This window comes from Vulpes lagopus, chromosome 8 (genome assembly GCF_018345385.1).
Source record: "Vulpes lagopus strain Blue_001 chromosome 8, ASM1834538v1, whole genome shotgun sequence".
Taxonomy (NCBI): domain Eukaryota; kingdom Metazoa; phylum Chordata; class Mammalia; order Carnivora; family Canidae; genus Vulpes; species Vulpes lagopus.
This window is the reverse complement of record NC_054831.1, coordinates 117,762,538-117,776,117: the sequence shown is the minus strand read 5'-3', so window position 1 is coordinate 117,776,117 and position 13,580 is coordinate 117,762,538. Positions and strand designations below refer to the sequence as shown.

The 13,580-nt window shown below is 40.3% G+C and overlaps 2 protein-coding genes across 5 annotated transcripts in view; one reads left to right on the top strand and one right to left on the bottom strand.

Moving 5' to 3' along the window:
- The window catches only part of ZBTB8A (zinc finger and BTB domain containing 8A), a 70,238-nt gene extending 65,118 nt beyond the window's left edge, over positions 1-5,120 (top strand). For all 3 annotated transcript variants that reach the window (XM_041768026.1, XM_041768025.1, XM_041768024.1), the window contains one exon: positions 704-5,120. In XM_041768026.1, the coding sequence (XP_041623960.1) occupies positions 704-1,036 (333 nt within the window). In that variant the 3' untranslated portion in view covers positions 1,037-5,120. The remainder of the gene's footprint in view (positions 1-703) is intronic.
- A 2,175-nt stretch (positions 5,121-7,295) lies between these two features.
- Positions 7,296-13,580, bottom strand: part of ZBTB8OS (zinc finger and BTB domain containing 8 opposite strand) — a 31,147-nt gene continuing 24,862 nt past the window's right edge. Inside the window, exon 7 of one of the 2 annotated variants that reach the window (XM_041765488.1) lies at positions 7,296-7,581. In XM_041765488.1, the coding sequence (XP_041621422.1) occupies positions 7,573-7,581 (9 nt within the window). In that variant the 3' untranslated portion in view covers positions 7,296-7,572. Of the gene's footprint in view, positions 7,582-9,241; positions 11,785-13,580 lie in introns of those variants that run through there. The other variant, XM_041765485.1, reaches the window with a different exon arrangement.

Below are 13,580 nucleotides of genomic sequence, written 5' to 3'. Positions count from 1 at the left end.
CAATGTCCATTTTGATTGTCAGGCTTCTATTCTGTTTCGGTGGTGTCCATACCTTACTAATTGTTAAATATTTTGACTATCACCCTGGAAGCAGTTTATATTGTTTTCAACTACTTGCTTCAAGGTACATGGCTAGTAGATGACAAAAGCAGGGCTAGAACCCAAGCCTTCCTGTTGCTAGTCTAGTCCTCTTTCCACAAGATAGTTCATTAATAGAAGTGACAAGTAAGCCTTCTATCCAAAAATATGTTTTGATAAATTTAATTTTGGGACAAAATATTTTTCTTTCTCTAGCTGATAACAATAAACTAACATATGAAATGAGGTTTCTCCCTTCTCAAAATTAAGGTATATAAAGTCCTTAAAATAGTATATGTGATAAACTTAGTATTTGCAATTATTATTATTCTGAGAAGGTGTCCCTTGTTACCTCAGATATCAAAATACTGTTGGATTAAGGGATGTGTGACATTAATATGTTTTATTAATCATAAAAATGTTACAGCCATCATTTAGAGAAAGGTGTTACTTATTTGTGATATAGATTTATCAACAAAACCTGTGATCTTTTTCTAATAATTAGATGTTAACTTAATATTAGTGCTTGGCTTTGGACATCTTAAGTTTATAAACTGGTACCTAGATATCCAACTGTGCTGCTTTTGAAAAATCCATTTTTATCACTGTCTCAATCTCTACACAGATTCACCAGGCATGCAAATTAATCTGCAGAAAATGCAAACGCCATGTGACCGATCTAACAGGGCAAGTGGTCCAGGAAGGAACCAGGCGCTACAGACTCTGTAATGAGTGCCTTGCTGAAGTGGGCATAGACAGCCTCCCCATCGATTTGGAAGCTGAACAGCATCTTATGTCTCCATCAGATGGAGATAAGGATTCCAGGTGGCACTTGAGTGAAGACGAGAATAGATCATACGTGGAGATTGTAGAGGATGGGTCTGCAGATCTGGTCATACAACAAGTTGATGATAGTGAAGAAGAAGATGAGAAGGAAATAAAGCCCAACATTAGGTAGCTGACATATGAACCAACAGAGCTGGCATGTCTGCAACTTACACTGACTTCCTGTATCTTTCTCTTTCCGTGGTCAGAGTCTGGTTCACAAATTTATCAGACTGATTTAATGGTAATGACCTAATATAACTTGCATGCTTTCTAAACAGGTCATTTTATCCATTCTGAACTTTGTTGCCCTAAAATATGTTGCTGCACTGGAAAGAAAGACCTAGCTTAAGTTGGCATGATGGATGAACGATTAATCCTCTTCCTTTTATTACAGAGTTACCTTTTTTCTTTTAATATTGAACGATCTACTTAGCAAATGTTTCTCAAAGAAAATATTTTAAATAAATTTACCACAACCAAACTTTATGTAAAATAATTTCAAGGTGTTCCAAAAACACAAACTACCAATACTGAATTTTCACAGGGAACCAGGTAAGAGCACATTTAAGGGTCTGGCACCCTACCTGACTGAACTAATAAGTCTTTCTATTAATTTCAGTTCTAAAACCACCTTTCAGTATCCCAATATCATAGATATTGTTTTAGGATTATGGTAGGTGACAAATCTAAAAATATTTGAAACCATTCATAGTTTGATTTTTTTGTCATTAAGTTAAAGATGACTCTTTTCTAGTCAGTATTGTTTTAAAACACACACACACAAAAACCTAATGTAGTGGCAGATGGCAGATTACATACGGACATCATCTTCTAAAGCAGGAAACAAGTACTGCCTAAAAGTCAAGGCAGTTTGTGAAGATCTGTCAATATAATTAATTCTCTCTAAAGGAAAAACAAACAACAAAAAAGCCCAAAAAATGATAAACAAGAAAATTGGAGGTTATCAGTTCTTGAGAGTAATTTCTAACATTTATTGTTCTTCTATATTATTTCTAAAGTACTCTCACACATTTTCTCACCTAATCATCAAGGTAAATATTATTGTCTCTAATTTACAAATGAGGACAAAAGATGGACAGGTTTTGACTTTAAACAGCCCTCTCTCCATATTGTCTTCTGAAGTGGCAAAGAATTGAAGTCAAACCTCACCAATCTGCAGTAATTAGAAAAAAGCCTATTAGAATTAGAAAGTAAGAAGGAGGAACTTCATAATCTTCAAGAACACATAATAACTTGGACTAGAGTTATCCAAGAGTGCGCAGTGATGTCCCTACAGAGTCTACTGACATGTTTTTAATGTCAGATTATTTATGTGTAAATGTTATTATAACACTCTTTGAACAAGTTACTCTCTTACATGCTTTAAACATTTTTTAATCTTGTTTATATAATTTTTCAAAACAAACTTCTCCTAGGATACAAAGGTGAGGAAACTTCCTCCCTGTAAGGGGCGCCTGGCTGCGACTCTTGATCTTGGGGGTTGTAAGTTTGAGCCCAAGTTGGGTGTAGAGATTACTTTTAAAAAATCTTTAAAATTAAATAAACTCCTCCTCTGTTTGAATTATTAAGTATTCTAAAAGTATAGTTAAATCAGAGAAGCATTATTTTAGTTCAGAAGATAAAATCTGAATCCTGGAAGAACTGTCCTTACTGAGGGTTGCTACAGATTATTACAGTTAGGCTTGATATAATTTAATTTTGATAGAGGCTCCATGTTTTATACCGTATTTCTAAATATCATGACATCCCTCAAGATGATACTTTTCATTTTATTTTTTTCTCTTATTCTTTAATTAATGATTGTCCTTGATACTGATTGGAGGACTAAAATGGTTAATTTCTAAAACATTTTTTACAGATAGATGAATAACCGTTTGCTTTTGTTTCATGGTACTTAATGCTGAGACTTTTTCAAGATTCCCCTGATGGTAAATTTCCAGTTGCTTCAAGACTGGATGGTATGAACCAAGTTCATTGTTCTCCCAGCATGACTTCCTGAATCAAGAGTCTTAACAATTAAGTCATATCCAAATAAGGGAGGGAACACGTGTTGTTCTTTAGTCTCGCCAGATGGTAACATCTTTTAAAATTATTATATGAATTTTAGTCCATGGAGCCAATAGGAAAAATGAGTGATTGGAGCTTTATTCATGAGAATGAAGTAGTGCTTGCATGTGTATGCTCTAACGCACTTTAGTCTGTATCTAAATGTTCTCTTATGCTTCTGCATGCAAACATCAGCATGAATGTCAGCAAAGTCCACTGAACACAGTGCCACCAGCACCTGTACAGTTACCTGAAATAATGCTTCCTCATTGTTTATAACAAACATCAAGCTATTCCCCACAAAACAGCTATCAAGTTCATCAAACTAGACGGCATATCTGTTCTACCATTTTCATATCATAAAAGAACCTTTGTGACATGTTTGTAAGTTGTAAATAATAACCCCAGTTATCATATGTATCTAAGACATTAGAGACCAATTATTTCCTAGAGTGAGACTGTCCACTAATGGTTTCCGAAAAAACAAAAAATTCATTGGCTTTTAAATATGGGGAAATGTTAAATAGGGGGATAAGTATATAATCTGTTACGATAAGCTTTATTTATGCCAAGGATTTTTTTTTTTTTTTATATTAGCAAGATAGTGGGAGTTGGTCAGAACAAAGTTTGCTTTTAATAGTAAATGCTGTTTTTCAGCTTCTGAAAACCCTTCTAACTCTGTGGTCCTCAAGAGTGTGTGGTGATGGGAAGAAGTTTTACAAAATAAAGCAACATTGCAGTCATGCCTAGTGGCTGGAGGAAGCAAAATGGAGTAGATCAGTGGTTTAAGAGATTTTTTTCTTTTTGACCCAAGAAACTCTTTCTTCAAATGAATTGTAGAGAAGCTCACCATTTAAGGGAGAAACTCTAAAATCAGAGGTACTCTTGTTATTACCCCCTATGAGCCTTTCACCAGACACTCCTGCAGAGCTCAGGAGTGCAGCACTCAAAACCTTGGAACTGGGGAGCTTTTTGAATTCCCGTTGAGCATTGGGGGTCTCACTTCATTACCTCTATTACTCACTGTGCTTACAGGCTGGTAATCAGAGGGTCACACAGAGCAACAGATCACATCCTTGGTCTGTACAATGTTCCTTCTATAGTTACCATGTCTTAAAACTTTTGAAAAACAAATGTTTCAACTGCTTAATGGATGAAGAAAGTTTGGTGTGTCAATTAGTTAGGAGCTCAGAATTGAATTCATTAGAGTTACTGTGCAAAGTGAGGCTAAGATATATTGAAATTTCCACTATTGGAGATATATATGTATAATCTCCTAAATTAAGTAATACTGTGGAAATGTCATACTATGGAAAAATCACTAAAAGCAATATAGTGTAAGATGTATTTAACTGGCAAGGGTGAAAATAGGTGTTGGAGGACCAAACTTTAGATTATAAATGGAAAGTTCTATGTTATGTTATATTAAAGTGGATCAGTATTACTATTTATCACTTATATAGCATTTTATATTTGCAAAGTATTTAATAATTTTTATGTTATTCTTTACATATCTATGAAATAGGACAGTTATCTCACATGAAAGGTAAAGAAATTGAGGCACAGAATGGTAAAGCAACCTCCCTAAGGCAACCCAATGAAAAAATGGCAAAAATAGGAATTAGAATGATCATATTTTCTGAATCCTAGCATATCAGCTTAATTCACTGAGGTGCATTGTGTATTACCCTATTTTATAAGATGCCTTTATACAAATAATAGTCAATTGTCTTAAAGTTGACGTCATTGTATGTGAGTAAATCCTATACAGAATAAATATTATGTAAAGGATGTGACTTTAATTATAAGAGTTTTAATGGTAAAATTGAGGTTATCACAGAAACAGCACTTAAACAACACGTAATAGCCAGCAGCTATATATATAGTGGAGTATAATTAATATTTTATTTTGATTTAGGAGTTTCTTAACTATTCATGCTAATGGAGCCATGAATAGATCAGAAAAATGAAACCACAGAGGATCTATAAACTTCATCTTCTAACATGTTAGTCTTTTCCCTGCAGAATTTGTATTCATGCCGATAATAGGTCAAATATGTTAATAAGCAATAACCACACACCAGAGAAGCCAAGGGCCTCTTAACTTTTCAAGGCTTTTAAATACTAAAGTAGCATGATAAACACTTTTCTCCATCTCTTTTTGTTTTTTTTTCACTCCCGTTTCAAAAGCCATTGGAAACTTACCACCTTTAAATTGGAAATCCGTGACCACGGTGATGCCGGTCACCTCTTCCTTTGGTCTTGATTAGATCATTTACAAGCATTGCTCCATTACAAATGGAATACAGCTTATAAAATACATCTAAGAATGTATTATACTTTGCTTTGCTCTTCCAGATTTCTAAATACATGAATTCCTTATATAGTGTCTTGATTTTCCCATTGGGAAAAATCTTTTAATTCCTTGTTGGTATTATTTACAACTGCTTAATTTCTTCATTAAAGAGTAACTTCTTTTTATTCAGAAGAAATGGAACATTTCTGCCTAGACCATAGTTCCAGCCTTGGCTGCACATTGGAATCACTTGCAGAGCTTTAAAAAATGCGGATGCCTAGGCAAATCACAATCTTTGGCAGATGGGGCCTGGACGAAGTATTTTTTAAAATCTTCCCGGTGTTTTTGTGCAAAATAGGTCTCCTACTCAAGGTTTCCCTCTGTCCTCCTCATATAGATGCCGTGAGGGACATTCAGACCATTTGACCATCCAGTTTACTGGTTCTCAACCTTAGGAACATATTAGCTTTTGTGAAATGTCAAGATACTGTATATGTTCCCTTATTTAAAGTTCTTATTAGGATAAATAATGACACTAAATTATTGGTAGTTTTAAACTAGTCCAGTTTTACTTTGGGATGCATTTGGATTTTATTTGATTACGGGTATTGCATTCTGGGAATTCACACAAAATTGCAAATTAATAAAAACCTGCATTAGGAATATGTGCCTGAAATACTATATCCTGAAATTTTACAAGCTTTAATGTTTTCTTTGTTTCTGAAGAAGGAACCAGAACACTCTCTAAATACGATGGAACTTAATTGCTACACATTAGAATTCCATCAGTGAATTGAATTAAATCATTTTTTAAAAAGATTTTATTTATTTGAGAGCGAGTAGAAGCAGGAGGAGTGGAAGGCAAAGGGAGAGGGAGAAGCAGGCTCCCTACTGAACAGGGGATCCCAGGCCCCCAGGATCATGACCGGAGCTAGAGACTTTGGCCCAGGGGGTGATCCTAGAGTGTCAGGATTGAGTCCCACATCCAGCTCCCTGCATGGAGCCTGCCTCTCCCTCTCTCTCTGTCTGTCATGAATAAATACAATCTTTAAATTTTCTTTTTTGCTTTTTAATAAAGTGGCTTTTGAGTAGAGTACAATCCTCATTCCTATCTTTAAGGTTGTGCTTGCAATTCAAACACGATAGGTATATCCCTTCACAGTACTGTATACACAGACTCCATGGCTCAGTCTCCTCCAAATCATCCAACAGCGAAGTGGCACTTCTTGTGCATAGTTCAAAAAGATTAAATGCTGAAAGAAAATGGAGATACTGTGCTTTTGTTAGGTATTTTGAGTTGGCTTAACTTTTTTACCTCTAGAGGAAAAAAAAAATCCATGAGGAACACAACAGTGGAAGCGGCGCCTAGAAGTACTGGCACTAGTTTCTCCATATCCCCCCTAACCATCAGGAACATTTATTTGAGCTCAGGTGGGTGACCCGCCTGGCTTTCTATCTTCTTTTCAGGGAAGACTACAGCAGTGAGTAGTAGGAACCTCCCTTTTCCTTTACAGTCCTGTTTTCCCCTACAACTACTTTTTCTGGAAAGTTATCAGAGTCCCACAGCTAGACCCTGGGAGAGGCCCCGACCTACAAACACCCCGAGGCTAGATTTTGGGGAGGAACACAAAAGTCTGCCCTGCCACGTGGGTGCCCAATTAAAGAGCCCACATTTGGGGGATCCCTGGGTGGCTCAGCGGTTTAGCGCCTGCCTTTGGCCCAGGGCGTGATCCTGGAGACCCGGGATCGAGTCTCGCCTCGGGATCCCTGCGTGGAGCCCGCTTCTCCCTCTGCCTGTGTCTCTCTGCCTCTCTCGGTCTATCATGAATAAATAAAAAATCTTATAAAAAAAAAAAAGCCCACATTTGCCGAGTGTCTACTGGATCCCAGTCCCCTGAGGTAGGCATTTGCGCGGGCCCCATTTTCGCGTGTAAGTAATGCCTACAGGCCCGGAGAGGAACCAGCCAAGAGGGTCCCTGCCTGCGTGCAATCTAGAAATCAAACTCAAGCCAGCAGGAGGTGACAGCCGACTTTATTGGAGGTAGAGAGAGGGTGCCGGTACAGAGTGTCTGGGAAACTCCGGAGAAGAGAGCCCTCGTCTTTGCTTGGGGTCTGGGGTTTTTATTGAGGACTGTGCTCTGGTGCACGGTCCTCCCAGGCGTCCGGGAACCGTTGCAACGGCGGCGAGGGCGCAGGTGGTATCCCTTAGAGCCGGGGGTCTTGGCCTGGAGCAGTCCAGCGCCAGGGGTCGGGAATGCGCAGCTGGTAACTTCCGCAGGTCATTTTCTGCTCCTTCTTAGATGTTACCTGTTCTAATGAAACCAATTCCTAACCCTTACAAGGAGGACACACTATCTGCATGATGAAGCATGTGTAAAATGGGGGGTGCACGTCCCAGCAAGAACAGAATTAGAAAAGGAACAAAAAGCAGACTTTATGGAGTGCTTCAGTTTCCCTGTCTCAGAAGGAGCAAACAGGCTTGGGAAGTTGAATGACCCCAAGTCTCCCTGACAGACGGCAGGGCAGCGATGTGAGCCCATGCGATGGGACACCCCCGGCTGTCGAAAATCGTGGCCAGGCCAGAACGGCTAGTCTAGTATATCCTGACTCCGGGTTACCATCCTGCGGCGTCTGCGACAAAGCGTTTCTCTGCCTCCGCGTCCCCGACACTCACGTACAGAGGACGCCGGGACTCAGCCGCAGCGCTCAGCCAGCCAGGCGGCTCGGAGAGGGGGGCCCTAGGGGCCAATGAGAGCCTTGGATGCTCCGGACGTCCGCAGCCGAGCCAATAGGAGCCGGGCAAGGGCACCTGGGGCGGGGCCGGGGCCCACTATTGGCCAGAACTCCTGCCACTCCAGAACGCCCGCTGTCGGACTCGGCCAGGACCTTGCTGACCTCTCCTGCTGCAGTTCCGCGAGCGTGCCTGCCCTTCCTCTTGTTCTTTGCTCCTCCTCCCTCACTCCCTTTCTTTTTAGGGGGTCATGACTCCCTAAGAGAAACACTTGAGCGACAAATATTTTTAACGTACCAACCGTGAGGTAGGTGCTATTATGGCAGATAAAAAAACATCCTTAGAGTGAAAAGACTTGGCCAAGACCCGAATTGGGAAGTTTCCAGAAGAAAACTGGAAGCAGAGCCCCTGGCTCCTACCTTTAGGTACACATTGGAAGGTTAGGCATTTTAAATGACTTGGGGAACCTTGTGACGTGCAGAGCAGAGGAATGAAATGAGTGGAGGAACTTGACATTGCAGGTAGGGAGATGTACTCAGGGCCAGTAACAACGTGAGGTAGAAAGAACCAAGTGCTGGAAGTTTATCCATTTGTTCATTTAACAGCTGTCTTTTTGGTTTTAAAACCAGTTTGGTTTTTTTTTTAAGATTTTATTTATTCGTGCAGCCCTGGTGGCGCAGCGGTTTAGCACCGCCTGCAGCCCAGGGTGTGATCCTGGAGACCTGGGATCGAGTCCCACATCTCCTTCTGCCTGTGTCTCTGCCTCTCTTTCTGTGTCTCTCATGAATAAATAAATAAAATATATATATATAAAAAGATTTTATTTATTCACGAAAGACACACACACACAGGCAGAGACACAGGCAGAGGGAGAAGCAGGCTCTATGCAGGGAGCCGAACGTGGGACTCGATCCTGAGACCCCAGGATCAGGCCCTGGGCCAGAGGCAGACACTCAGTCGCTGAGGCTTCCCTCAACAACTATTTTAATATCTACCATTTGCAGCCTCCTCCAAGCACAAAGATCCCTAGATGGAATTCAAATAGTATCATGTTTGTTTTTACACAGAAACAAATACAGAAAACAAAAATCGTCATTTATCCCAACATACAAATAACATCTGCTGATTTTTTTTTTAAGATTTTATTTATTTGACACAGAAAGAGAACATAAGCAGGGGGAGCAGCAGAGGGAGAGGGAAAAGCAGACTCCCTGTCAAGCAGAGAGCCCGATGTGGGGCTCCATGCCAGGACACCCGGATCATGACCCAAGCTGAAGGCAGAGGCCTAACCGACTGAGTTACCCAGGTGCCCCACATCTGCTGATTTAAAAAGAAAAAGAAAAGATAAAGATGATTTTGAGCTATGCCTCAAATGGAAAGGACACAAGAGACAATTAAGAGACACAAGGAAGGGAAAAGGGGGTTGATCAATATAACTAAGGAATGAGTGCAGGGAATGGGAGTCTAAGAGGAATCCAAGACAGCTGCAGTCTGGGGAGTGGGAGGCTAAGGGCGCTATAGATAGAAATAAGGAATATGGAATTTGCATATGAGAATATGACATTAAGGATCTCTTCCTAAGGAGCATGGCGCCAAGAGCTTTGGAATCCAGGAAGACCTGGATTAAGTGTCACTGAAACAGACCACTAAAGATAGAAGGTTGAAATAAGGTATATATAATAGAACCAAAAGCCAGTTCCCTTGCTTAAGGAACAATTTAAAGGGGAGTTGTGACTTCATATATTGACTTTGGAGCTTTATGCAGCAATGTATCCGAATTTTTAGAACATGGTCTAAGTATCTTTGGAATTTTTTTTTAAAGATTTATTTATTTATGATAGACATAGAGAGAGAGGCAGAGACTCAGGCAGAGGGACAAGCAGGCTCCATGCTGGGAGCCCGACGCGGGACTCAAACCCGGGACTCCAGGATTGCGCCCTGGGCCAAAGGCAGGCGCCAAACCACCAAGCCACCCAGGGATCCCAGTATCTTTGGAATTAAGAGAACCCAGTAAAGGTGGGATCAAGCAGGTGGGATGAGTCCAAATAGCTTCTGAAATGTGAATTTCCAGTTATTTTGAAAAAAGACAGGACCAGGGTACCTGGGTGGCTCAGCTGGGCATCTGTCTTCAGCTCAGGTCGTGATCCGGCTCTATGTTCAGTGGGAGCCTGCTTCTCCCTCTCCCTGCCACTCCCCCCACACCACCACTTGTACTCTCTCTCAAATAAATAAAATCTTTAAAAAAGGAAAAGGACAGGGTTGGCAAGTAAGAATCTGGGTGACAGAATAGACAGATCTAAAGAACATAAAGTAGATTTGTGGTTGCCTAGGGCTGGGAGGCAGCAGAGGTGGGGAGTGCTTAAAATAGTAGTGAGTTTCTTTTGGGGCAAAAATGTTCTAAAATTGATTGTGATGACAATTGCACAACTGTGGATATATACTAAAAACCATTGAATGGTACATTTTCAGTAGGCGAATTGTATAGTATGTGAATTATATCTCACTAATGTTATAAAAACAATCAGGGTAAAAAAAAAATCAAAGGTAGGAACTGGTTAATTAAGTGAAATTAGCTAGTGGGTCACAGTGGGCTGCACTGGTCCCAAGAAGGCTCTGAAGGCGCCAGGGGGAACAAAGGTAAAGGCAGAAACAAAATTGCCCTATAACTTGTTCATCTCTCTTCCCATTACACCCTTGAATATGTAATACTGTGAGCTACAAGGGGATCAGGAAGGGACACATAGGAGGGAGCTCCTTAGAAAAAGGGCAGCTGGTGTGGCATAAAGATATGTGGACAGTTTTTGAAGATGTTTGCTCAATTCGTATGTGGAAGAAAGAAAACATTAAACAGGAAAAACCTGGAGCAGAGAAGCATGAAAGGAAAAGAGGTCTAAAGAGAAAACTGAAGAGGAAGCAACAAAAAGAAGTGGCTTTTTTGCCCTTCTTCATAAATACAGACCTTAGCAGAATAGCACTGTTTACCAGGATTGTCTCTAGGCTGGCTGTGGCCCCTAAACAAACTCTGTGGACGTGTTTTTGTTTGTTTGTTTGTTTGTTTGTTTGTTTGTTTGTTTGTTTTGATTTATAAGGAGAAAGAGTAGGGAGCTGTTGGCATTTATGCTTGTCAAAGTAATACTAGCCCTCACTTATAGAGCATTTACTTTGGTCAGGTGTTATCCTAAGAGCTTTATGTGTATATTTGTTTAATCCTCTCAACAACCCTACACGTACTATCATTATCACTTAAAATTAAGGCACAGAGTGGTAAAGCAAGGTGTTCAAAGTGGACATTAGTAAATGGCAGAACCAGGACTCAACCCCCAGTGATCTGGCTCCAGTTTGTGCTATTAAACTACATACCCCATATCCTCAAAATAACATTAGCACAGTTGTTTAAATTACATAGCTCCAAGTATCATTCCAAAATGACAATCCTTTTTCTTCATTTACAAAATAAAGTTCTTAACTACTCTAGCAATGCTGGACCATTGCACAGTATCCTGGTTGTGACAGTAGTCATCCTCCTCATTTTAGAGTTGAGAAGACTAAGCCTCAGAAAGCTTGAGGATATTTCCCAAAGTCATACAGTTCATGAATGACAGGGAATCTAACTCTATAATGTCCTTAACGTTTATACTGAGAAGCAGTTTTAAAAGCACACACATTGGGGCACCTGGGTGGCTCAGTTGGTTAAGCATAGGACTCTTGTTCTTAGGTCAGGTCCTGATCTCCAGGTTGTGAATTCAAGCCCCATATTGGGTTCCACACCCAGCATGGAGCCTACCTAAAAGCAAACACACACCACACACACAGTTGTGTATTTATCTGCCAGGGAGAGGAAATAATATCCACTATTCTTTACTGGCTTGTCCTACACAAACAAATGTTTTCTACAGTTCAATTGTTTCTGGGGTGCTTGGGTGGTTCAGTCATTTAAGCATCAGCTCAACTGCTGAGCCACCCAGGTGTCCCATAAGCATCCAACTCTTGATTTCGTCTCAGGTAATGATCTGAGAATCATGAGATCAAGCCTTAGGTCAGGATCTGCACTGAGTGCAGTCTGCTTGTCCTTCTGCCTACCTCTCTGCTCCTCCTCCCTTTGAATATAGGTTGCTAAAGAGTATTAGCTTTTGAACTTTTAGAGTAAGTGCCAGAGAAAATGGCACAATCTTTGTCAGTCATCTTTTCTTGGGTTGTATCTTACAAATATCACCCAAACATTGTCTCCTTATATATAAAACATGAGTAATAGCTGCTATACTAACTTCACAGAATTATTACCTGGATCAAAAGAACATAAATGTGACTTGTTATGTATTAAAGGATACTGTATAAAGACAATGAACAAAGTCCCAAATCTGTCCCTTAAGAGCCAAGTAGCTTAAGATGTTACTAATTTCCTTATTTGTAAAATGCAGGATAAGTGTACCACATACAGAAATACTGGAAGGACAAATGGGCAACATACTGAAAGCACATGGGAAAGTATTTTGTACAGATGAATCCTGGATATGTGTTTATGACAAAATATGTTGTCCTTCTAAGAGTACTTTCTTGTACTTCCAGAATTTGACATTATTCATTTCATAGGTAAGAAAATAAAAACGATTCATAGTACATTAGATGGGAAACAACACTGATAAAGTACTATAGTCACTATAGTGGTGTTTGCTCTGGAAAAGGTTTTGGAGGAGATCCTCCGAAAAGTTCTGGGCTCTGGTACTTGGGGCACTGTCCCTTTAGACCTTCTCTCTGGACCTCAGTCACACCATCTCTAAAATGGGCATAACATCTCCCAACCATTTAATGAACTGTTTTCTGGTTTCTTAGGTGAAGAAATAAATCTCCATCTGGGAACCCTCCAGCCTGCTGAAGCTCAGGCTTCAGAAGCAGGGAGGGGTCAGAACTATAGTTCACTTGGTGCACATGCCCCACTTTGAAGAGGGTATTAAATTGTTCTTTTCCCACCCTTTTTGAGCATTCTCTTCCAAAGTGCAAGTGGTAATAGCAAGGTGGAAACAAAATTAGCAAGAGTGGGCCATAGGGACACATAACCACCTCTCCCCCTTGGAGGAAGAAGCATCAGAGAGAAAAGGTCACGATGCCACAATGACTTTCCTGGAAAGCCACTGCCATGAGACACACCACTGTACTCATGACAAAGGCCATCTGACTGGCGTGAATGAGAAGATGCTGATGGTGTGATTTGGACATTTCAGTCTCAACAACGAAAAACTATTTCAGTAACAGAAACTTCTCAGCTCAGTTGTTTAAAATACAGTATTACAGGATCATAGAAACTTAGAACCAGAAATGAATTAAAGAATTACTGGTGGGCACCTGGGTGGCTCAATTAGTTATGCGTCTGCCTTGGGCTCAGGTCATGAGCCCAGGGTCCTGGGATCAAGTCCCACATCAGGCTCCCTGCCCTACAAAGAGCCTGATTCTCCCTCTGCCCCTCCCCTTGCTTGTGCTGTCAAATAAATAAAATATTTTTTAAAAAAGGAATCCCTCGCATTTCTAATACATAGACAAGGAAGTAGGTCCAACGTCAGAGAGCAGATGGAGGGCTAGAAATTG